The sequence below is a fragment of the Thunnus albacares genome, chromosome 6, assembly GCF_914725855.1.
Source record: "Thunnus albacares chromosome 6, fThuAlb1.1, whole genome shotgun sequence".
Classification (NCBI taxonomy): domain Eukaryota; kingdom Metazoa; phylum Chordata; class Actinopteri; order Scombriformes; family Scombridae; genus Thunnus; species Thunnus albacares.
The window spans coordinates 12475668-12500103 of record NC_058111.1 but is presented as its reverse complement, the minus strand read 5'-3'; the positions used below and the strand labels follow the sequence as shown (position 1 = coordinate 12500103).

The 24436-nt window shown below is 41.0% G+C and overlaps 2 protein-coding genes across 2 annotated transcripts in view; one reads left to right on the top strand and one right to left on the bottom strand.

Moving 5' to 3' along the window:
• Window positions 1-801, bottom strand: part of dph1 (diphthamide biosynthesis 1) — a 61412-nt gene extending 60611 nt beyond the window's left edge. Inside the window, exon 1 of the mRNA XM_044354195.1 lies at window positions 694-801. Coding sequence (XP_044210130.1) covers window positions 694-766 — 73 coding nt within the window. The 5' untranslated portion in view covers window positions 767-801. The remainder of the gene's footprint in view (window positions 1-693) is intronic.
• Window positions 802-2072: 1271 nt separating this feature from the next.
• The window catches only part of rtn4rl1b (reticulon 4 receptor-like 1b), a 165310-nt gene continuing 142946 nt past the window's right edge, over window positions 2073-24436 (top strand). The window contains exon 1 of the mRNA XM_044354897.1: window positions 2073-2917. Within this exon, the coding sequence (XP_044210832.1) occupies window positions 2905-2917 (13 nt within the window). The 5' untranslated portion in view covers window positions 2073-2904. The remainder of the gene's footprint in view (window positions 2918-24436) is intronic.

The following is a 24436-nucleotide window of genomic DNA, read 5'->3' as shown; positions in this document are numbered from 1 at the left end:
TTCCAACTTAATAGAAAATAGTAGACACAATTTCAGGCCGTAATCCTCAATATATTCACTTTCCTTGAGTCAGGTTGTGTAATAAGCTCACAAAAGTGAAATTCCATTACTATTCGTCAATAAGCCAAAGGTGGTAGGGGCATTGCGAGGATCTCTAGGTCCAATGAAATAATATTGCTCAAAGTTTACCTTTCAAATAATCATAGTATTAACATAAACATGTTTACATGAATCCACTGCAATTCAGTTAGCCTATGTAAAACATTATTGCATTACCTGAGATGTTCAACAGAGCTGAACAGGCATCTCATTGATCAAACTGAAACATGCTATCTGTCATAAACACATGCACACACCAATAACTGTCATGTTTGTCAGACTCATGAACTCGGGTGACTCGTCGCGAAAAGGCCGAAAAATGAACGTTGTCTGCATTAAGCTCACAAACACCGTATCATGTAAGTTGCTTATGATGTACACAATCTATTATTTATTAAACGACATGCACATATGGCATCAACGTAACGTTACATCACATTAGCTTAACGTTACATCACCGCCTGACTGTTGTGCTGTGTTTAAAACAACCCTGGTGTCTGTATCTGTCCGTAAAAGCGTCACAGACGTGAAATAAGAATTCACACAACTCGAGAGGCTTCTTTGTTAAATATTTCATTCGACGTTAATATTTACCTGTTGGCTTTTTGGCAGGAGCAAGTACAACTTCACTCGAGGGCGCTGCCATGTTTTCTTTTCTCCCAAACATGAAATGCACGAGGAACAAGGAAGGCAAAGCCAATCGAACGCAGAGATCAGTGGAGAAAGTCGAGCGCCGATGTGACTGATGTCGCTTAACGGGACCATGAGGACAGATTAGCAGTGGACAGGTGGACGTGGGTTACAATAGGTGAGCTGTCCGCAGTGGCAATAATTAAATGAAATCAAATAGAATATCATAAAATAAAATATTGTATAGCCCAATGTATACACTGAGACAGTTTCAAAGTTTTGTTTGTTTACATACACTATAAAAATAAGAAGAGCAATAGAAATAGCAATAAAAACTAATGTAAAAAAAAATAAAGTAATACCAAATAAAACATGAAATCAATTTTTAATAAAACGTGAAATAAAATAAAATATTATACACCCCATTTTATATGCTGAAGCAGTTTCAAAGTGCTTTATACTTACACTTTAAATAAAATCTTAAAAAACAATAAATAAATAAAATTAAATATGATAAAACAAAAAATAATCAATTAAAATGAAATGTATACAAATAGCAAAATTCACGAAGTACTTTAATTAAGTTTAAAATAAAAATGATAAAATAAAAATTATATAAAATATCAAATTAAAATAATTTTGTTTAATAAGTAGGCCTATTGCCTAATTTGCGAATCAATTAAATATTGGACAAATTATATAATAATATGTATTATTATTATGGTCTGTAATAGGCTACTTTTGGAGACAAGTTTCAGACTTAAGACCAGTTAATTGGGGACAGCTTGTCCAATTAGGGACAAAAGCTGTGTCCCTAGTTGGGAAAAAAGCTGATATTTGGGTCAGTGGTTAAGGTTAGGGGAGGGTTAGGCAAGTTATGGTCTCCAGGAAATGAATGTAAGTCTATGTAATGTCCCCAAAAGTGACCATGACCAGATGTGTGTGTGTGTGTGTGTGTGTGTGTGTGTGTGTGTGTGGGAGAGAGAGAGAGAGAGAGAGAGAGAGAGAGAGAGAGAGAGAGAGAGAGAGAGAGTGAGAGAGAGAGAGAGTCAGTCAGTTTATCAATTAGTCCATTATCTATAAGGTAACCTATATATTTGGGTGTGGGCTATTTGATCAGCAGATTGGTAGCTTTTATATTAAAAAAAACATTCTCCCACTGCAGAACGAGAATCATCACAGATTTCTCCTGACGTTTTATCTTCTTGTTAATAGATTCTTGTGATGTGTAAGTTTAGTCCTGTGTCATATCATATTGATTATGAAGACCTCTGGTGTCAGGGAGCAGCTTGCCTGTGCCTGGCGCAGACAGGGACAGAGGCAGTGAGAGGGATGGAGCAGGATGCTGCCCGGTGGAGGGGCTGAGGCAGTACAACATACTTTCTCCCTCCTTGAGCGCACCAGCGTGCTCTGATCCATAGGTGGAAAGCAGAGACAGATCTTCACAGACAAGATCACAGAAATGTCACAATTACGAGTGGAGAGGAGAGCTGAAAAGAGAGGATTTTAAGGAAGGCATCAAAGTCTACATTATTAAGGAGGATTTGAGGAGTCTGCGTTTATAATCCGACATCAGAGGCGGAATGTGAATCCAAATAACTTATGTTAATTAGAGATTTTAACGAATATGATGCGATTTGAACGGCTCTGAAGCACCGGGAGAAGAATTTAAGATTGGCCACTTGAATTTAAACATCTGTGGTTTTTTGGAGACCGCCTGTGCTCTCCGTCGACTTTCCCCCTGAACTGATTTGCAGCCTCTACGTTCATTTGCGTCTAAAAAGGAGTTGGCTATCAAAGGTTGCATCGGACTACTGCGTGTTTGTGCTCACCACACACTGGAGTTATCATTGTTTCGGACAGAGGGGATGATTTTAGTGCGTCTGTTTTGCAATGATTGCCGCGTAATTTCCCAGGTCCGACTGAGGTCTGCCAGACTTTGTGGAGAAGGAGAATATTGTTTGTTGTCAATGTTTATCAAAATCACGGCAGTCTGCAGCGCAACTCAATACTGTGGATCGCAAGAAAATCCAGAGGAGTGACAACTGACATTCACACGACGATCCACGAAAGCTCCGGATCAACTTCAAAACTAAAGCGCACAAGTTTAAGTCTGGAATATAAGAATAGATGATTCTCAGAGGACAGAAGACGAAATACACCTAGGCCTACAAAATGTTCAAAAGGGGTGAGTAAGTCTCAACTTTAGCACACAAATTAATGACGGGATAATGCATTTTTGCCTATTTTTAGTAGCCTTCAGCCCGATATGTCCTATCAGGCAAAGGCTTCCTTCTCATAATATGTATGCACCTAATGCTGGTACTTTTTTACGGTTATGAAACGGACGTTTAAATATGACACATTCATAATGCACCACGTTGCTCTGTAGATGTGTTATTACAGACGATGCGCCATTTGAAGCGCATCTTTAATTTGCACCACACGCACTGAAGGTTTCTGGGAATCAAATATTCATCTGTGTAAGGAAACATGGGGACGACTATGTGATATTAATACAGCTGATGCCGCACTGCAGTTTATGAGTTGTACCCGGGTCACAGGGCTATCTCTCCGAGCATTGCACTCTGCTGAAGCATTAATATTTTCTGTGTGTCAGAACATCTAGATGTGATGGATCAAACCGCAGTTCACAAGGTTATTCACCGCTGGCCACACACTATATGAACACTCAACACCTTTAGCACCTCATATAAAAGGGTAGAGCTTCCCAAACTTTTAATATCAAGATCCCCCAGATAGATTCACATTAGACCTCAATTTTCTAATCTTTCATCCCAAGGAACAATAGCTTTTATTTCTGGGCTTTAATTAGCTATATAGCTGCATAAGTGTCTCCACTGGATGGATGACAACATAGAGAGAGTAAAACCTTTAATGAGAATAAATTACAGTAATACATGCTCCCATTGTGCTATTATCTAGGGAGTAAAATAACAGTGAAATTCTGCATTTTGCTGGGGCCCCTAGAGCCCCTTCAGGGACCTCTGGAGGTCCCTAGACCCCACTTTAGAAACCACTGCATTAGATTTTATTTTGCACATCACTTTGTCATGGGTTAGAGCTGTTCTTTTAGTATTTAATGTAACTCACTTTAGACCAAGTAGTGTAAGAGATCCTCAAACCTTTTAAAAAACTTCACACACACACATTAACACTTATACAAATACTCAGTGGGGGTCACCACTGCTCACTGCTTGTGTTATAATAATTGTATTTAGTCTGTATCATGAAAACCATCTGTTTTGAGTGTATGCGTTTCTGCTGTGTGCCTCAGGGGCAGAGAAAAACAACATGTTTTTCTTGCTGCCATCAGATCGATTATTGCTGTTCCAACAGTGGAGATGAAACACACCATGGTGATGAGTGCTTATAGCTGTAACAGCTATGAGGGAAGGCCTATTGTCTAAACCTGCTTGCTGACAGCTTCTCATAACTGATTAGGCTCTACAAGAAGTGCACAGCCGCATCATTTACGAGAAGTGTTTGGTTTAGATTTTTTGGGGAGAACTAGCGTGAGTCACGATGTGCATTCCAGAAAATGCTCCTTAGAGTTTAATGTATGAGTAAACATGTCTGTCTCTGTATTATGTCAAAGTAATGGGCATGCTGGTAAAAGCTATTACAATTGTTAATATATTGTTATCATCAACAGATCATTTTAGGAGATGATGTCCCACAGCACACATTCATTTTCCATTTATATTCAGGGTTAAATGGAGAGCTGAAGTCAGAGTGATTGGCATCTGAGAATTTTGTGCTCCAAGCATGCTCTATCCCTGCTCTGCCCAAGGTTTTTGTATGCGAATTAGCTGTCTTACTTCTGCACAGTGCCGGACAGAAAATCACTTAATTCAAGACAAATGACTTCAAAGTACAGATTTCACCAGTCTGCCAAAAGTGCTCAGTATACCAGCATGTCTGAGTCCACAATAGTAAGCCAGAGATGCGTCAGCGTTGGCAGGCACGGCGCAGAACTTCTCTGGTGAATTTGAATTTTTTTGCACCTAAAATAACACATTCTAGGGAGCCTGGCTGATGCATCAGGCACAGCACTTACTGTGACAGGCTCACCATTCACAAGCACATACAGTAGAAGCAAAGTGTCTTAGCTGACACATACTTGCAACACCTCTCAGGTTGACTTCACATTGTGGCTGGCTGTGCCTAATTACCATGTTAATGTAGTGGACACGTAGATTTTATGATGGCCTTTTGTTTCACACTTTGTCTGGCAGTCTCTGCTGATCTCTTCGTCGGTGGGCGATGCCTTTGCACAGGTTGATCATTGCTGTGACAAGTTATGGTCATGTCCGTACAATCCACAAATATGTCTAGACATGTATAACATTTGTGGTGTGAATTCAACTGCAGGTGAGACAACATAGTCTTCATATCATTGTTTGAACAGTCAGAATGGTGTTTGGGATTCTGCTTGCGTGCGTGTACGTCTTTTCTAAGGCTTATACAACAACTACATGTGTATGTGAGTGGGTGTCTGGGTACATATGTACATTAATGTAGTCATGCAAGCATACATATCACTCTAACTCTGTCTTGGCTTTTCTGTATATATCTCTGTCTCGCTCTCACGATCTCTCTTTTTCTCAAAAGCAGTCAGCCATAGAGAAGGCACAAGGGATGATCTGTCAGAACAGCTCTGAGATGGAAAGGACGAGATGTCCATTGAATATACCATGCTTTGACGTGCTGTAATTGCTGGTACATGTTAGGGGATTATTGGAGGAGGCTCGACTAAGGTTTTCTCTGTGTTATGCCGTGTTTTTTGCACAGTTTTAAGCAAATGATCCATGCAGTCAAGCACAAAGGTATGCAACTCACATAACTCCTGAAAAAGAAACAAGTGCGTCAATATGCAAACCCCAAACCCAAACATTTATCATCACAAGGATGCTCTGCTGACTTCATTTATTCCATATCATCTCATGGTTTTACATGTTATAGCCCATTTACCGCAAATTGTGTATACTTTACATTATTGCTGACCTTTATATCATAGATTTTCTCTCACACATAAGCCACTGGTTTCTATTAATTTCACAGCATGAAAATCAATTTGCAAAGACTTGAAACATGCTTGAGAATGATCAATATAAAAGACAACATAAAGTCACCTATATTTTTTTATAACTGAATTTGGAGGACTTTCTGAAAATCTTGTCTCCTAAATTCGATTTTCTGAAAAGATTAGTCACAGATGCAATGGTTTTTAGACTCCAACTCTATTATATGAGATGTCTGAGCACCCTTGAATAAACTACAGTTGTCAAAATTGTCTCTTACTGCATCTGTGTTCACCACACAGTGACAATGTAATCTGTAATAAAAAATCATAAAAGCAAATAAATGTACAGTGTGATGGATTACTGTCTGAAGTAGTCTTTGAAGTACTGGCATGAACTGATACTGATAGCTTCCTGGGAGCTAGGAAAGCACCCACAACGTATGTCATGCTCTGGAAAACTGGTACATTTTGGCTGTAATGTAACATATACATAATTTGTACTTAACAGGCTAAAACATGCAAAACCACTGATAAGCAGCTTTAAGCATCAGCAGTGCTGTACATACCTCAACTCAACCCTTAAACCTGAACTTAAAGCTAATCCATCATCAACCATAAATCCAACTTCTTAACCTAAAGTACGTCTAACATTTGCAGGATCTCACACAAGCAGAGGAGCGTATGGACACACACACGCACACAAATGTGCACAGTAAGATTTTCTTTTTCCAAGTGTCAGACTTGCAAGATAAGACTAATTGGGAAATGCATCTACTTCATTTAATGTGATGAGCATTTTTAATGGAATTTAGCACAGAGCGAACAATGGGGATTGTAAGAATACTACAAATCATGCAAGTTTTATTTCTACGAACGCTGGCAGATACATCCGCCATTGTATGAATACAAATAAAAATTTAAATTTTGAACATTCATCTAAAAGATATCATCTAAAAAGGAAAACACCACAGTTTGCTCCTTAATCTTCCATCGCCAGTGATTGACAATATGCAGGGATAATTGCTTGTAGCAATTATGAAAGGCTGTAACATTTAGCAATCATATTTTGTAAATAAACAGCAATTAGGAGCAATGACTTTAAAGTAGTATATTACTCATGTTGTTTTTGAGTGCTAGAAGACAGAGTTCTAGGACTTGCCATCGATGAGTTCAGCATAATGAATCCAGCACAAGAGAAACACCTTTGGCCTCTGCTCTTCAGCTTTTCCAGCTCTGCTCACTTGTGCAGGCCATATCTCATGGACCTGTGTTATTGGCGTCATAGCAGCTCTTCAGCCAGCACAGCTCCAATTCTGCTCTCTACAATATCAAATAGCCACAGACGTCAAGGGGCTCCTCTCTCCTGTCAGGGAGATGGTTTTAACCAAAGGATGATATGACTCACAAACACCAAGTGCTATGTTGATGATCATACAGCAAGAGATTGGAGTAATGAAAACAATGGGTATCTCTTTATTAGCAAAGGACAAACAGAGGCTTTGCCAGAGTGGAGACTCAAACAGCACCCTAAAGCCATCCCTATGCAAGTGATTTGACATGACGACATTAATTTTCACAAGAGCAATAAATGCCCATCTGTCAATGTAATATGTTGCAAACTTTGCTAGAGAGAGTTCTATTTAAAGAGAATAGATTCCCTGCCCATATTATCATCTTCCTAATCCTCTCACAGTGTCAGCCTTCTGCTATCACTCCTTGTCAACTCTGCATTGTTGTACTTTTTCAGCCTGGCTTGTGTTTCCATGAGGATGAGAGGCTGTGTGGACTGATGACTGAGGGTTTGGAGGAGCGGAGGGTTTGAAGAGAAGTGGAAGAGGATAATGTGTAGAGGAGCAAAAATATAAACCTCAAACTGATCCCCTAAATCTTTCTAAGCCGCCTGAAAAATAGAAAGCAAATCTGAGAGGAGAAAATTTTTGTCTCCTATCTGACACTTGTTTAAGAATGTAAATTCTAAGGCTTTCTACACTTCCTCTGTTTATAATGGTAGAATCAGCTAATCGAAGCGAGTAGGAACAGGCAACTGAAGCAAATGCTTTCTTTTTTGTGAGTTTTTGCATAAATGCTGATTTAATCAAAGAAGGCGACCAAAAACTTGAACAAATTGACCCATTGGTAGTCTGTAGATCTCGCCTAGAAAATACAGCGACAAGGGTAATTGACAGAGGAACATTACCAATTACTGCATAGCTGAGTCACATTTATTATACAGCCACACAATGCACCTCTGGCTCTGTCAGTGCATTCCAAACATCTTATTTAGCCAAAGGAGATTGTTCAAATCCAAAAGCCATGTATTTAGCGGCCAATACTCAGGAGTGTTTCCATGGAAGCCTCTGGCACTGTTTCACCACGTGAGTCCTAACAGAAGATGACAAATAATTAGCATGAGTGTGTTTGTGGAGTAGACAACACTGACTGGTGTGCATGTCACTTTTTTACCATGAACTGTTTTTTTTTTCCAGGAGCCATTTTCACACTTCCCTGTCAACCATTTCACACCAAATTAGGGCATGAGGGTTCTGAGTTCAGAGGTGGATGCGGTGCTCTTAAGCAGCTGAGGACTCTCTTATTAATGCAGTCTGAAGAGACATCTGAATGATTAAATCCATGGTACACTCCAACTTGTAAGAGGAGTTAGAGATGAAAATTACAGCACATGCATGGAAAAATCTGTCCATCTTAGTTTGCCCTTTAAAAAAATCACCAGATTCTCGTGCAAACGCCATCTCCTCAGCCTTTGTTGTGGAAATGAGATGCAAGGATGGTCATTAGCAGATGATAATGAGGTGAAAGAGACAAACAACCTAAGCCCTGTTGGTTTTTCTAATATTAATAATTAATTTCTGATTAAGTGGCTAATTGGAGTTTAAAGGTCAATGTCAACGAGAATGCCATAGATCTGAGGAGACAGGAGGGAGGTGGAGGAGAGGCAGAGGAAGACAGTCCAGGAGACTGTTGACAGTAATCCCAGGTGCTCTCCTGTTACTCTGACAGCTCTCCCCCTTCCTGAGCCATCCTCCCCAGGCGACATTGCCTTTGTGTGCTGAGGACAGCAATTCAGCTACACCAGCACCTGGGCATCTGCCCTTTTGGCATTGAGAGTTTGCAAGTCCTCAAGATGGACTGGCATATCATCACAAGATAGAGGAGAGGTGAAGAAAAGGGGAAAAGGGAACGTCTGTCACGTGCATTTGTGCTCCTCATTATCAGCGAGAGGTTTTGTACGCACATAATTTGATTTGTATGTGAGCACACAAGCACAAGCATGTACTGGATATGTACGCAGTGGCATACATAGTCTCCTATATGACATAAAGTCTGAACTGATCTGACTCCTGGCATTGATTCATCTCGTTTATTATGCTTCAGATTAATCTTACACTCCATCCATGTGACAGTCAGAACTCATTCATTTCGAGAAGTTTAAAATCAAAACAGCAGCTAATTCAGTATCTGGAGTATGCAGGTTTAAAGTAAGGGTGGACCCAAATCCAAAAGCACAAATAGTGGGTTTTTACAAATATTTATTCTGTACAAATATTTTAAAAAATATTTGTTTTCAGGAAGAAAAAAAACCAAACAAGTCAAATAGCTGGTTTTCCTCATGTGAGCGTGGTGGGTTTTCGTGCTCTGCCTGCTTCTGCTGATCGCTGCTAATTTGTATATGATAAGCAAAAATGTAAAAACAATATGGGATATTTTCAGAATGCAAGGCAGTCTTGAACTTGGAAGTATACCACAAATCGTCCCTCTGGTAAATCCTCCAGCAAAACTGCAAAGGTGTCCGTGTTTGAAAGCATTGTTGTTGGCTTTGTTGGTTTAGTTTGCTGCTAACTGAGCAGTTTATCTTGATGTGTTGACGCCAGTGATATATTGGTGATTTCAACTTGCTTTTCCATCACAAGCTCAGTGTGACACATTTCCTGGAGTGCAGAGCAAATTGTGTTTTGCTCTGCTATTTCACTAATTGCAGGCTCCTCCCTGGAATTTTTTTGAGACAAAGGTGACAAAGGCTGGAGAACGTACGTGGTGCAGCGTACACAGTTTGAGCGCGCACCTTTTTGTTGGGCACTTACGTGAAAAAATCACAATTTGACAGATGAAAGTGTCCATAGGGATTTCAATGTTATAACAAGATGGAACAAAGAAATGAAAAATAATGTTTGTGACAAGTGACAGTTTGCTTATCTCCTGATTCGACACTATCACGATACTTGGGTGCGATTCGATTCAAAATTATTCTTGATTCAAAACCAATTCTTGATTGAATGAATAGAGTAGGGGGCGCTATTTAAATCAAAACATGTTTGCAACCACTGCCTTTTTTGAAGATGAATTACAAGATAATTCAAGCGTGTGCACGCTGTAAACTGTCTGGGTGCTGCACTGCCCTGCTGGTTGAAATTAAAATACTCAGGGGCAAATTCACAAAAGGATTGTGTGGCTTTTGCGGCCGCTAAACCTGCACAAATAAGACAAAAAGAAACCGTGTAATCCACAAAGCACCTGCAAAGAGTGAAATGCATCCCTAATTGCGCTGCCAAGCAAATAGCGTCTCGGTGCTCCTTTGCTATTTGCACATTTTAAAATAAAATAATATGCATACATTTGGTGCAAAATTTGGCCCTTTCCATGCAAATGAGCCTCATTGCAAAAACAGTCCAAAGCACAAAGACCAGCACTAATAGCCACACACAAAGTGAAATGATTTGTTTCATCAGAGAGTTGGTGGTAACTGAAGCACATTTCCTCAATGCAATTTAAAGGCTGCTCTTGAGGTTGATCTCAGCCCGTTTGAAAAGCTTGTGAGGCATTGAATGATATTTCTTTCGTTTGTCCTCCTCTTCAAATCATGCCATCTTCTTTTGCAGTCTGAAGGTGTGCATTTAGAAAAACCAACAGCACTTACAGACTGGGATATTAAATCCCAAATACTGTTTCTCTCTGTCATGTTTAAATTTCTTGCCTGAAGTTTTGAGGAATGCCTCTGCAGTTCATTGGTTAGGACTTGTAGCTCTTGGTCTGAAAATTTAATTTTTCTCTTTCTCTCTGCTTTTGTCTTGCCTACTGTGTTCTTGGCGCAAAGGCAACATTTATACTTTTCCACATGGATGACTTCAATCAGACACAAAACGAGGGCAAATTGCACTCAGCTGCAAAACTTTATGGGCATGTTTGCGCTCTAATATCAGCGCAATATCTTTTGTGAATCAGACCTTGAGACAGGGCAGATAGTGGTTGCAAGTAATGCAAAATTCATGGTGCATTCATCAGCAGCCAAAATCCATTCTTTGTGAATCCGCCCCTCAGTGGGGAATGTGATGAAGAAAAAGAACAAATATCTTTCTATTTTCCAAAGCTCCTGACTTTGGCTCTGTTGCTCCACTCACCTCCAGCTCAACAGCTCCACCAGAGCCGGCTCCCTTGTCCCTGGCTTTAATGAGACAGGCTACTGTCACAGTCACATCTTAGCTTAGTGCTTGTAATATCTGCCGTGTTTGTTCTGGCAAATGTTATCTGTACTCATACATCTGTCATGGCTCATACTGACTCTTAGGAACAATCAGGTTTCAGGTAATTGCTGCAACCAGTAGATTAATGCTGTTCTGCTATGTTAATGCTTAGGCCTGTCCTCCCAAGAAAAAAATTTCCATATTCGGAGGTGGTGGTTTGCATTGCTGGTTAGATCCTAACTTGCAAAAAGTGGACTCAGTGGACTTTGATGCAGGAGATCACTGTTCGCCTCCCATTTCCAACCAGAGTCGGAACAGTTGTTTTAAAAACTGTAACTACAATTGTTGTGGTGTTTACTGTTGTCATGATGACGAAGGTCACCTAACTGTACGGAAGTAGTAAATTTAACCCACACCATGTTTCTGGTGATCATTTTAACCAAAACCACGATCTTTCACTGAACCTAACCAAGTGGGTTTTGTGCCTAAACCTAACAAGACCTTAACCACAGTGTTGTCACATCATAAAACATCATTTTTAACAGTGATGTGTAACAGTTTTGGAAAGCATGTTGTCATGCCGATTACTGCCGATTACTGCCAATAGGGGCGCCATATTGGAAAACGCTCCTATGGGTCATTCTGGAGTGCATGGTCAAACAACGTATTTGGTTTTTTAATCTGGAGGGATTGTTCTGATGCACGCTGTGACCTGTGATATTGTAACTTCAGAACCATTTAAAACTCAATCCCCCTTATTCAACTGCAAGGTGATTAGGCTAATTGTTGGGTGCCTTTGCAAACTTGTTGGGTTTTCGTCCAGATCATGGAAAAACTCCCCTGAAACAGTTAGACTTTTCCTTACATTTGTCTCTTTTTTGAGAAGAATGACTCTACTGTATATACAAGTATTCTTTGAAAGCAGCACGATTTGTGTTTCATTGTATTAAATATTTCAAGAGTGAATTGATGAGATACAGGCTGGCACCAGATGTTGTCTGGCATAATGGCTTGAAGAAGAGGATTTACTACAGAATACAAAAGATAGTTGGAGAAAGATGTGGATGAATATTATTTAAAAGGCAGGACTGAGAGACAGATGGAGTTGTAGTAATTACAGAATATAGGCCAAGGTCTTTTCAACAATCACACATCTTTTTATATGTAAATCCCTCACAATTGTCTTAGAATGGTCTTAAATTCAGTCATTTACAGCAGCAGAACCATGTTTTGACCTTATTAAGGCTTGTACAATAGGGATAAGAATGGATTGGAATTACCAGTTTCAATTTGTCCTCTATTTTTTCCCACATCTGCCTAAATCAGAGTCGGAAATGTCCTGCTGTGTTCCCAGCCTGCCTTCATCAAATTGAAATCTATTTCTGGCGCAGAAAGGACCTCTCTCACACTCTCTCCTTATGTATTTCAGTGCTCTGAATGAGAGTGAAGTCCTTGACATTTGTCTGTTTTTCTTCTCTAACAAGCACTGCTCTTCAGCGTTGGCCCTCACTCATAGAAACCATTCGCACCATTAAGACCTTGCATCATAAACACTAGGCATCTTACTCACAAAAGAGGTGCAAGGTGCTGTTTTGTGTGCCAGAGATAATAAGTGTGTTAATTATTCCAGCACTCAGTGAAGAGTACAGAGTTCTTGCTGGACTAAAATGACAAGCTGAGGTGGACTGTGATACATGGTGCATGTGGTAAAATTGTTTGCAGTGTGTTAGTATTGTACTGCATTCCATCCCCAGGGCTCCTTAACTGATGTTGCGGTGTCTTTTTTCTTTTTTTTTGCAAGTGGTGTAGCTGGGGAGACCCTGCTTCAGGATGGAGGAGTAGAGATAGTAGTGAGAGGTAGTGAAACTGGTAGCTGGTTGTTTTACATTCCAATCACCTTGATCCTGCAGGGTTTCAGTTGTGCATCTTAATGAAGCGCTTTCCTTCGCACGTTGCTCAGGTGAAAATCCAGGTGCCTCTGTTTGAGATGAAACTGCTCACAAGGCAAACTACTCTCAGAGGGTTTTGTCATCTTTTTCTCGGGCATCCTTTTGGGACAACGAAGGGACAGATGTCACAACATTGTGGTCTAAATTGAAGTAAGTATGAAGATATGGATTTTCTTCTCTTGCTAATGCAGGAGTAGTTTTTTGGTTAGGGTTTTAATGGTGAGCAAAAGGGGAAAGCTCAGAGCTGTTTTTATTCCAAAGAGAGGTTTCCACCCATCTGCTGTGGTTGGCAAAAGACCTTGAAGAGAAAGCTGCATCCTGCCTCGCCTGCAGTCAAAAAAAAAAGAGAAAAGAAGCAAGAAAAAAAACTGTCAAGCTAATAGATAGTCACTACCATGTATGCTGTGTCTCGTAGCTGCTGCTCCCAGTCAAGGCCTCTATCACATACTTCTGAATTCCCACGGGAGGCAGGGAACACAGAGATGCCACAGTCTGACAGTGAACACTGCCACTGCTCTGCCCCAACACTCCAGTATAGATCACTGTCTGAGCCATGTGCATCCCTCAACTTTTACTAAAACTACAAGTCTCTTTATTCCCCAGATGCCCGGGAACAGCCTACAGTTTGCCCTCAGCAATCACACTAATACATCCCCAGCCCCAATGCAGAGACCTGCCTGACTTTAAAGTGTTGTTTGGAAATGGAACGTAATCTAGAGGGTAAATATAGCAGATGTCATCCGCTGCGAGCTCTCCAGCGAAACAATAAACAGAACACGCTGGCGGAATACTGACTTGTTATATCGCTGAGCTGGGGTTACATAAGATTTATGAACTGCCATGGCGGTAACAATTCTATGTAGGGGGGATTGATAGTGTTTGGTGCTAAAACTCGTCTGGCTGGGACATTAACTCAGCAGATTTGTCCCTGTCTTCGCAAGCACAGCCTTGTCAATTATTTAAAAGAGCAAAACAACAGCCCAGAAAAGACAGCACTTGGTGTGTGGAGCTCATTTACACATCTCTATTCCCAGAAGTGTGCTCATGTGTTTAGGCCATAATAAGAGCTGGTCTTTCATCCCAATGTGTCTGTGTTCTAATTCACACTGCCGCCAACGTGAGTCTCCTCATCTCTCAAAGACGAGGGCATCAAGGGAAAACAAAGAGGCACTGAGGAGAAGGTAACCAAAAAGTATTATTAAAGACTTGTTTAGTTGTTCACTTCATAGGAGCAGAAAGAGGCAGAAGACTTCATTATTGTAACACAGAGGTACAGGTACGAGAGAGAGAGAGAGAGAGAGAGTGCAAGGACATGCATTAGGCTCTAATGGAAGAAGCAGGTTTTTTGTGCCATGGCTGCTCTCTCCACTGATGGATGGGAAGGTTAACAGTTGCTGTGAGTTAGGTAGCCGAGTACACAACATCCTCTGGAGCCACTTTTCAGACCGGTCCCTTCTGTAGCTGCTGATCAGTCAGTCAACCAATCTGAGAAAGCTGTTGACTTTAACTTTTAACCCAGCTCACGTTATTTTTTTACTTGGCAGGCTGCGTTGTTTACTCTGCTTACATCTCTTTACATATTCGTTCCAGTCTCTCTGGGGAATGTAACGTTCTCTTTGAAAGACCAAAAAGTATACCAAAGAGGTAAAAGTTAAATGTCTGCATGCATGCTGTTGGTATTGAACTTGATCTCTTTCTAAGAACATCACAGATTGTGTCGCAGAGAGATTGCCTGTGCTGCACTGGTCAAAGAGAAGTTAATAGATTCAATGACATTGTCAACAAAGAAAAAAAAAACAAGTACAAAGAGTTGTTAAAATGGAGAGGGAGGAAAGGAGGAGTGAGTGACAGAGGAGAAGAAGGGATGGGAGGGCAGGGGAAGGAGATAACGTGTGCTGTAATGATGTCGGGGGGATACATGTGTGCTTGCGACATTGTCATTGACATGAAAAGCCCATTGACCCCTTAGACTAGCCCTTTCCATGGGCCAGTGCAGATGAGGCATCTCTACTTCTTCAAGGCACACATATGCATTTATTATGAGCACATACTGCCTATGTGTACAAGCTCTGCTGAACCAGTACATGCACCCTCACACCCCTTCACACACACTAAAACATGCAGACATGCTTGTTAACCATGGCAATGAGACAAAGGTATTAAGCTAATGCGACACCAGCAGACGGAGAAAGAGATTGATTGGTGGCTGCAAGAAAGGCTTTTACTTTCTAGGCTGATACGTTAGCTTGATTGGTTGAGAGTAAAATAATATAGGGGTACCCACCAGAGACTCTGTGCCCGTCTCACAAGCATTGCACAGGCAGCGTCAGTCTCCGGTACAATCTTAAAATCTTAAGAAAATAGTTCTTAAAATGCTTCACCTGAAAAATCTTGAAGCAAGGCCATAGTTTCATTTTATGACTGAAAAGATAAAGATGTTTACAATTTCCAAATAATTTCTTTGCAACAAATGCAGGGTGCTTCAAACACTGCATTGCTTTAAAGGTGTGATGTATTGCATACAGCTGTAATACCCGTTTTTAGTTATGTAAGATAATTGCGATTCTTCCAAGAAACAGAGAAAGAAAACAGAAAGGTTGTAAGAAATAGAGAAGGAAATACAGACAGACATAAATGATGAGTGAATATGGAGGAGCTGAGAAAAAGCCCCATCAGTTTCCCCTCCCCTTCCTTAGAAGACGAGCACTTCAGCAAGCTGTGTTTATTTCCTGATTTCACACCTTGTTTATGATGTAAACATCATCCTTTTCCCAAAGTCTCCATGCAGTACAAGCTACATGATGTGGCAGTGAGAAGAAGGCGCGTGTACAGCCCAATCTGTCAGGGCCCCTCACAGCAGGCCCCGCCACACACACACACACTGCACTGGTTTGCAGCTGTCCAGTGTTGCCAGGTCTGTGTGAAACCAGCCCAATACCAGAACTGAAGATATGCCTCTGCAAAACCATATACACTGCTTTTAAAGTCCAACAGCATTGCTATCATTGCCAAACGTATTGTAATATCTACTAAGTAACACCATAAATGTTTAGTGTGCCGGCATTAAAAGCAGTTTTCCCTAAACATTTCTTTCACCTAGGTCTTAAAATGGCCTTGTGTAATTAGATACAGTATATTATCATAAAAAAAATACAGCTCTGTGGTGTAGACCAGTGGTTCTCAACCTTTATGTAGTCTCAGGGATCCCTCTGATAAGATTTAGTTATTCCATAACTGTCTATACTGTCGATTGGCAGATTAACAATGAAGAGTGGAAACCTATGAACAGAATGGTCATTATTATACATTCACTCATTGGGCTAACTTCTCAATTCGTCAATGAAATAACAGTGAAATTAAAATATTGCCCATTTTTTGGACCCCAGGTTGAGAACCGCTGGTGTAGACCAATTCACTGACACACAAACTAACCTCTTGCTTTGTCTTTTCGCTTTCTCTTCCCTCTTCCCCTCTTCCTCCCTGCCTGGAAAACATAAATAATGTACTGTTTTTACTTCATATGCATTTATTTAATTAATGCAATACCTTATTTCAACTAACACTTTATCATGTTGCTTCACTACATTTTAATCATATACTAATAGTAAATACATGTGTAAATAGGCCATGTATTTACTGAATGAAAATAATTTCAGCTTACGTGTTTGACTTGTAGAAGGTTGACTGCCTTACAGTAAAAAAAAAAAAAAAAGAAGGAAGAGAAAAATTTCTTTTGTTGAGATGCTTTGAGATCCCTCACCCTCTTGGTCCTTGTCATACATGTCTGTATTGAACAAGGCCAGCATCTCTCCGGTTGGCTCAAACTGGTGGCAGCAGATTCCATACCTCTGCATGGAGGCCCGAATGTGAAGGATGTTCTCCAGAAGGCTGTCTTTCATTCGATTACCCAATTTGGTCTTGATCAAATTCATCTCCGAGAATGTGCATTCTACAGCTGCATTGCTGAATGGCGATGCCAGAAGTGAGATAGCAAATGATCCAAGCTTAGCAAAGTCCTCATCACTGACAGCATCCTTGTGATTTTTTACTTCAATCCAGACCTGTTCAGTTTTGCAGTCTTCTGTATTCTCCCGCTTAAGCATGTCCAGCACTCTCCACTGTTGATCAAGCTTGCCGAGGTCTCCTGTGTACAGTCCGAGAAATGAAAGAGATGCTAGCTTGTTTGTATTTTTTGAGTATTGAGCACCGTAGACATACTGGAGGTCCCGAGAGACTGGAGTTGCTGTATGTTGGTGGGTAGACGTTTCAGTTGATTCAAGCAGGTATTCTTTGCAAAGTTGTTTGATGTTCTCTGCTGCTGGTGTGGGGAAATTAATTTCATAATTAACCGCGGAAAGACACAGCTGATTGGTTTCAATGGCCCTGTCAAAGTCTCTTTTCTGTGACCACCGGGAGATGTCCACGACCTTGGTGCTGATTTTTGACTCTTCGTAGTAGGCTCAGATAGAACTTGATGAGTTTGTGGAAAAGCCTGCATGGATTTTTATTTTCCAGCTGAAACATCTTGTTCACTCGGTTTGCCTCTTTTATGATAGGCTGAAGGAACTGTCAGTAAAGTTTGTTGACTGGATCTGTGTACGTCTGAAACAAAATCTCCGCACTGTAGTTTCCTTTGCCAACTGGGAGTGCAGTTTGAGCTGGCATTTTAAGCTTGTTTACCTTGACAGAGTGGTCAATTTTCACTGTGGTTATGCCATTGTCAAACAAGGTATGCACTCCACTACTGGAGAAGGGAGCAGCATTTTGAATGTGTTTCTGCGTTTTGCTTTGGTGGAGATCACTGTGGTGCTCCCGAATCTTGGTTTTGCAGTACTGACAAAAAGCTTCAGTATCATCCCCAGCACAGGTTCTATCCATTCTTTAATTCCGTCTTCACTTTCCCATGTTTTTGTATATTTCTTCCCGTATTTTGCCCAATTACCAGGTGTCATGTTTCTCCTCGGGGTTGCTAGCTAGCTAGCTAGTTGTTTTGCTTCACTTCACTAACTAGCAGACTTGGGATCAAGAGGCAGGAGCTCGGCGGCGGAGAGCATTCCAGCATGTTGTGTTTGCGTGTGTGTGTGTGTGTACGTGTGTGGCGTGTGTGTACGTGCTAAACTGTAGTCAGTTTGGTAGGGTTTTGGGTATAAATAAGTGATTTCATTTAAAATATGGATTTTTATTTATAGATATTATTCATGTCATTTGCATGCAGATTACTAGAACATGGGTCTACCCAACCAATGGACAAAAAATAAAACCCGCGGCAACACTTCAAAAGTAACCCAATTCCACGGGAAAACCACGGACCTGGCAACCCTGCAGCTGTCTGTTAGAATGCATACATTTGGCCAGTTTCTCATCTCTGTACGGAGTATCTCGGTTATGAAACCATGTGATGATGGCACTATTATCCTGCTGATCGGAATAGCTCTTGGAGCTGTGTGGGAGCAGCTGGGGCGATCTGGCTGCAGGTGTACACATACACACACACACACACACACACGCACACACACACAGAGACACACTCAGTGTCTCTCTCTCTCTGTTGGAGATTCACACCATTGTTGTTACATCTGTGTATGTATCAGCCCTCTTCAGCTCTCTGCCTCCCACCCAGCAGGTGCAAGCACTTCTATAGAACCAAAAGGCTCCAGCTTTGTCTCTCTCCATACACTACTCATCTACTCATCATGGCCCACATAATCCTCCTGAAAAATGTGATATTATGATCACGTACTGTATGTGAAAAACAAAACAGTTTGTACTATAAAGTTTCTGTTTACTGTATGATGTATACTAAACTGTTGTTTTAAATGATGAGTTTCTACTGTAGCAGCACTACTTTCAATGAATGACGACAATCCTGTAATGACTCACAGGACTGTTCGTACTTGTGGTTTACCGGATGTTGAAGATATAGCGTTTAATTAGTTTCAAAACCTGCAAACATAAAAACCAGGAACGTGCATGAGCAGTATCCGCGAGTGCAAAAACATCCTCGCGAAGGAGCATTTCTGCTCTGCGTGCACAAATGTGGTCCCACGAGCGCGGTGCTGTGACGAGTGCAAGTTCGACCCTTCCTAGGCTCTTGCAACTGCTCAACACTCGCTTGCTCACTTGTCAAATTGACTTTTGAAACTTTGGAGGCGGGGATGGAATAGACAGTGGCTGTCTTACTAGTGTTGATGCTGCTATTTTGGTAACGCTAGCGGACATTTGCTAACTTTCTAAAGCTACATTACTGTTCTATTCTGGGTACATAAAGCAGCCTTCCTGACCTTGAAAATATGCATTTGGACAACTATGTTGCCTTACGACAGCAAACTAACTGCAAGCTAAATACACAACACATTACGATTACCATTATGATTACCATTAATATCTACAGCATCCTCAAGTAGGCTACAATTAAACCCACTTGGGTCGCAGGAGAGCCCGCACCATCGTCCATCTTAATTTTCAGGATCTGCAGGAGGGTGAATGCAACAGAACCACCTGCCCTCTGCTTGGACAGATTGACCCTGTGTTTTACCAATCGAATTCACCTGTGAAAACAGGGTCAAAATTCGTACTCCTAACTTGTAGTTTGTAGCTTATAACTTCAGTGTCACATAAACATGTAGGAAATTTGTTTCTGTCTCTCATGTAACTTCACTGTCTCAAACAAACATTGGAGATTTGTGTGTCTGTCTATCAGACTTTGGGAAACCTCACTGTTGAAAATATTCCTGCACAGATTTTAATTACACATACACAAAATATTTCTACAGCTGCAAAACATTTTTACTCATGTGCAAATTATATCTGTGTGCATAAAACTTTATCACACATTCACAAACCATTTAACGAGTTTAAAATATTAATGACCATTATTTGATTCCATAGAGCTTGCACTTGTCACAGCCCTGTGCTCATGGGACTGCATTTGTGCACACAGAGCAGAAATGCCTTCTTGTGAGGATGCTTTTCTGCTCGCAGATATTATTCTGTGCACTCATTTCATGTGCAAGCACCTGGTTTTTATGTGTGCCTGTGATGAAACTAATTAAACACCATATGAAGACCCACAGCTGTACTTGAACATCTTCAGTTTTGATCTACGATGTTTGCTGCACATCTTGACATTACAGCCCAAAGGTCATTTTTAAAGTGGAAAATGTGCTGACTGAGGTAAGATCCCCTCAGCATTCTGCCATGTCGTTGCCATTGGTGTCACACCAGCAGACCTGCCAACACTCCAGTTTTTCACGGTTTCTCCCGCATTTCAAGGGCACCTCCCAGCACCCTCCTGTTTTCTTTTTTCTCCTGGAAAGTCATTTACATGGCACTTAAACTTTATCATGAATAATTGTCATACACTGATCCATAAGTTTTGTATATTTGTCTGACGTTACTCAAGTTGCCAGATCGTCTATGAAACACAATCTACATGCACAACCCACAAACTACATACAACTTCAACCCATCTGTCACCACAACCCGACAACCTGGCAACCCACAACCGGATTAAATGGGCGTGTGAACACCTGCTGTCTGCACAGGTAGAGAGCAGCTAACCATTCCACCTAAAGAATCCAAATACACCTGCAAAGTTAAAAAGAATTGGACTGAACACTTTCTATGAATATAAATTGATATGTGATAAATTGATGTTGATGTTTTGTCATAACATTGTTTATTTATTCACTTATTTATTTACTATCCACAACAGCCCCCCACCCCCTCACTGAAAAAAACGTATTTTGAAACCTAAATGTTGGCAGGTATGCACCAGACAATATGCATGTTTACAGAAAACCTCTGTCAGAATGAATTCCTTGATTATTGTGTTATCTAGCCTGGAAGGTGTATCTGAGCAGCTGAGTTGACACTGCAGAAAATGAGAGACATGGCAGATGTCAAAATAAATAGATATGCTGACATAAAAGACAGCTCCGAAAAACCAACCAAAACTAGTAAAATATTTTGCTTGTTTGTGTGTTAAAGATTACATCATGTAGAATAAGACAGTAAGAGTAGAGTTGGAGTTCATGCACTGAATATATGAATAGTGCAAAAATAGGATTAGACCTTATTTCATTTACAACAAGGAAAACGAGAAATCAAAAAAGTTTTTCTTTCTTTCATGGGTAATTTCCACTCAGTTGCCGATGTAAATCAGCACTAATATGTCAAATTCACAAAAAAAACCTTAAAAAAAGATGTCAAACCAAGTCTTGCTGATTAGTAATAGAGCTTAAAAATAAAACCAAACAAGGCTTGTCAGACTAATTTCAAAGTTCACATCCCAGAAAATCTCATTCATCAATTAACGTTAGGATTTTCTTTTGATTAAAAAATTGTTTGCAGCTGTTGTATAACTAACTCATGGACTTCTTCCACCCCTAATTGTGCAAATGAGTCTCCTGTCTGGAGAAGCAACAAGTATGCAACATCTGTCCAGGTTTGGTGCTGATTCACAGCCAGGTCTGCTCCCTCAGCCTGCAGTCAGCTCGATCCTGCTGTGTGCATTCCAACTTTCTCCCTCTTCCTTGGCTTATGATTAATAAGACACGTCTAAGGAGTGAGTGTGTGCTAGCATTTGTGTTTAGACTTACGCTGGGTGAAGAAAGTGGTTTTCCCTGAAGAGGATGTTTGAACATAAAGGCCGTGACCTCTCAGCACCAGTCCCATGACCCCTCAGCTCAGCATGTTCGGCCCCTGCAGCCCTGTAAACACTCACAGAGCTCCAGCTTATCTCCAGTCACAACAGTAAACAAGGCACTGTTGAAAGGAGATAGAGGTATGAACAATGAGCCAAGGTGTTTTCAGTCTGATCTGCCGCCTCTTGTCGAGACTGCAGGATGACTGGCGCAGTTTCTTTTTGAATGCAGATTTGTAAGGACAGACTTCAGAGGGAACAAAGGTCACAGAAAAATATGATCCCTAGCAGCACACAATATACAGACAAAAACACATTCTGCAGACAGACAGGAACCATTTTTAAAAGCATCCAGTTTGTTTTCTACATATTGAAGATACGAACTATGGTCCAATTTGAGAGGAGACAATGAATTTCAACATGGTACCTATATAGACCATTAGCAACATACAATAATCAGACATAGGAAAGACAGGACAACAGACATGCTAAGTGGTGATATTTGAAACAGAACAGCGTCAACACAAACGATTAGATCTCACCGCAGCACTTCCTCTCTTTCAAGCCCTTCTGGCAGGGACAGCTGTGTGTGCGGCCTCAAAATGAATAATTAATGTAAATTGGAATTGTTAGCAAGAGTGGCAAAATCACAAGGGCTCAGACTAATTGGCAAATGTTTTTTTTCGCTCACTACCTTGTTGCCACTGGTAAGAAATTAAGAATAGTCGAACATTGAGATGTGGTTTGGGCTAGGGTCGGAAGAAGTAGAACAACCAAATGAACAGATTCATTTGAGACAGAATTCAATTAGAATAATAATAACTCTAAAAGGAAAGTATTGTCTGAGAAACTGTACAGGAGCCTTGACAAATTGAAAAATCGAACCACGATAATTGTACAAACTCTCATTTGTTTGGTACTTGAAAATGTGTCCTTAGGTACAGGCAGAACTTAGTCTACCACCCACAAAGAGTATTTTGATTACATGTTTACAATGTGAAATCCAGTTAATGTTTAACTTGGCATGTTAATTTAAGAATCTTAAGCATAGCTGTACGTCAAAATGAAGACATCATGGTGAGATAGACTGTTGCTAGAGAATATGTCGGTGAAACAAGGTCATTAATAACAAGAACCACAGCGATTCTCTATGCTAAAAGAATTTTCTATACACTGATACTGTATATAGCGTAACCCGATAGCAGTCATTCAGACATGTCTCCAGACTGGGAGATTTTGCACAGAGAGTGTTGTTGGATTCTTTTCCTCCTTGTCATTTCCTTTGCTTCCTTGCTTGCTGCAGAATTTTTTCTCCTCTATTCATCCTGAATTATTAAAAAGTGTTGTGATTCCCAGTATGATTGTGAATCTGGGGCTGCAGCTCTCAACTGCGCAGTCACATTTGCTTGTTTTTCTCTCTCCTCACGGTGTTCACCCGGTCTTTTCTCGTGCTTTCTCACTTGGTTCACAAGCCAGAGCATGATGCTGCAGTCCTCACACCCAAAATCTCACCTTGAAGGGGTAAGAGGGGGAATTTTAGATGATGAATACTCAGAAAGTCGTGTCTGCCCTCGTCTACAGAGCAAGTATTATTCGTCTGAATCTGTATTCAGGTCAGGGTGCTTTTCACAGGGGAGGGGAAAAGGAGGGAGGGATATTTTTTTTTCCCCATCGTGCACCAGCAGCAGGACCCAAATTGGCACAAAGGCTTGGGCAGTTTCTCCAGGGATAAGCATCCTGTCTGTAGCCTGACTCCCTAAGAGGGAAACCTGCCAGGGACATCCATTCACCACAACACACGCCCGTTGTCTTCTCAAACATAACCAAAGACCCAAGAGACCAACACATTCGTCCCCCCCGCAGCTGACCTGCCACCATGGCCAACGACCCCACCTCTTCTGTTTTTCGCACTCCTTCAGATTCCCATGGCTGCCAAGCTTGACGTGCCAATGACTCTCTGGCACTACAGAAACCACAGAGGCTGCCCCGAGAAAAGGTTATGAAAACAGCTGCTGGCAGATGAAAAATTCATGCAGTGTTACTATATATTTGAGTATCCCCGCCTCATCTCAACCCCCCTCCCACCCCTCTCTCTTTCCTTCTCTCTTTCTGGATGATGCACGGATGACACAACAGTCAGTACAGCACATGGGTCTGGGGCTCTTTTGTCTCTGATCTGTGGGAGAATATTAATGTGGTGTGTGCTGTCTGAGATGGATCAAACTATTCAGTAAAAAGAGGGATCTTTATCTAAGTCCACAAGCACTGGGTTGTAGTGATTTTAATGTGGCACTGGCTGGATGTACACTCTAATAGGCCAGTGCAGAAAACATGAGAGGGATCCTCAGAGAGGCACGATAGAGGAAGATATGGAGTGAGGGAGGGGAGCGATAGAGCGATACAGATGGCTAAAGAAGCTCTTTCTATAGCTTGCTGAACTACTGTGGTTGCAGCTGTATTTCTTTAGTCCTCACTTGCCGAGTTACTTCCAGTGCACATGTATCTCTTGACCATCCTGCCTCCACACTGATGTATTTTTGTTCTCCATTTTTTTCTTAACTGACCCGTGGCAGGCTTGAAGTGTACTTGA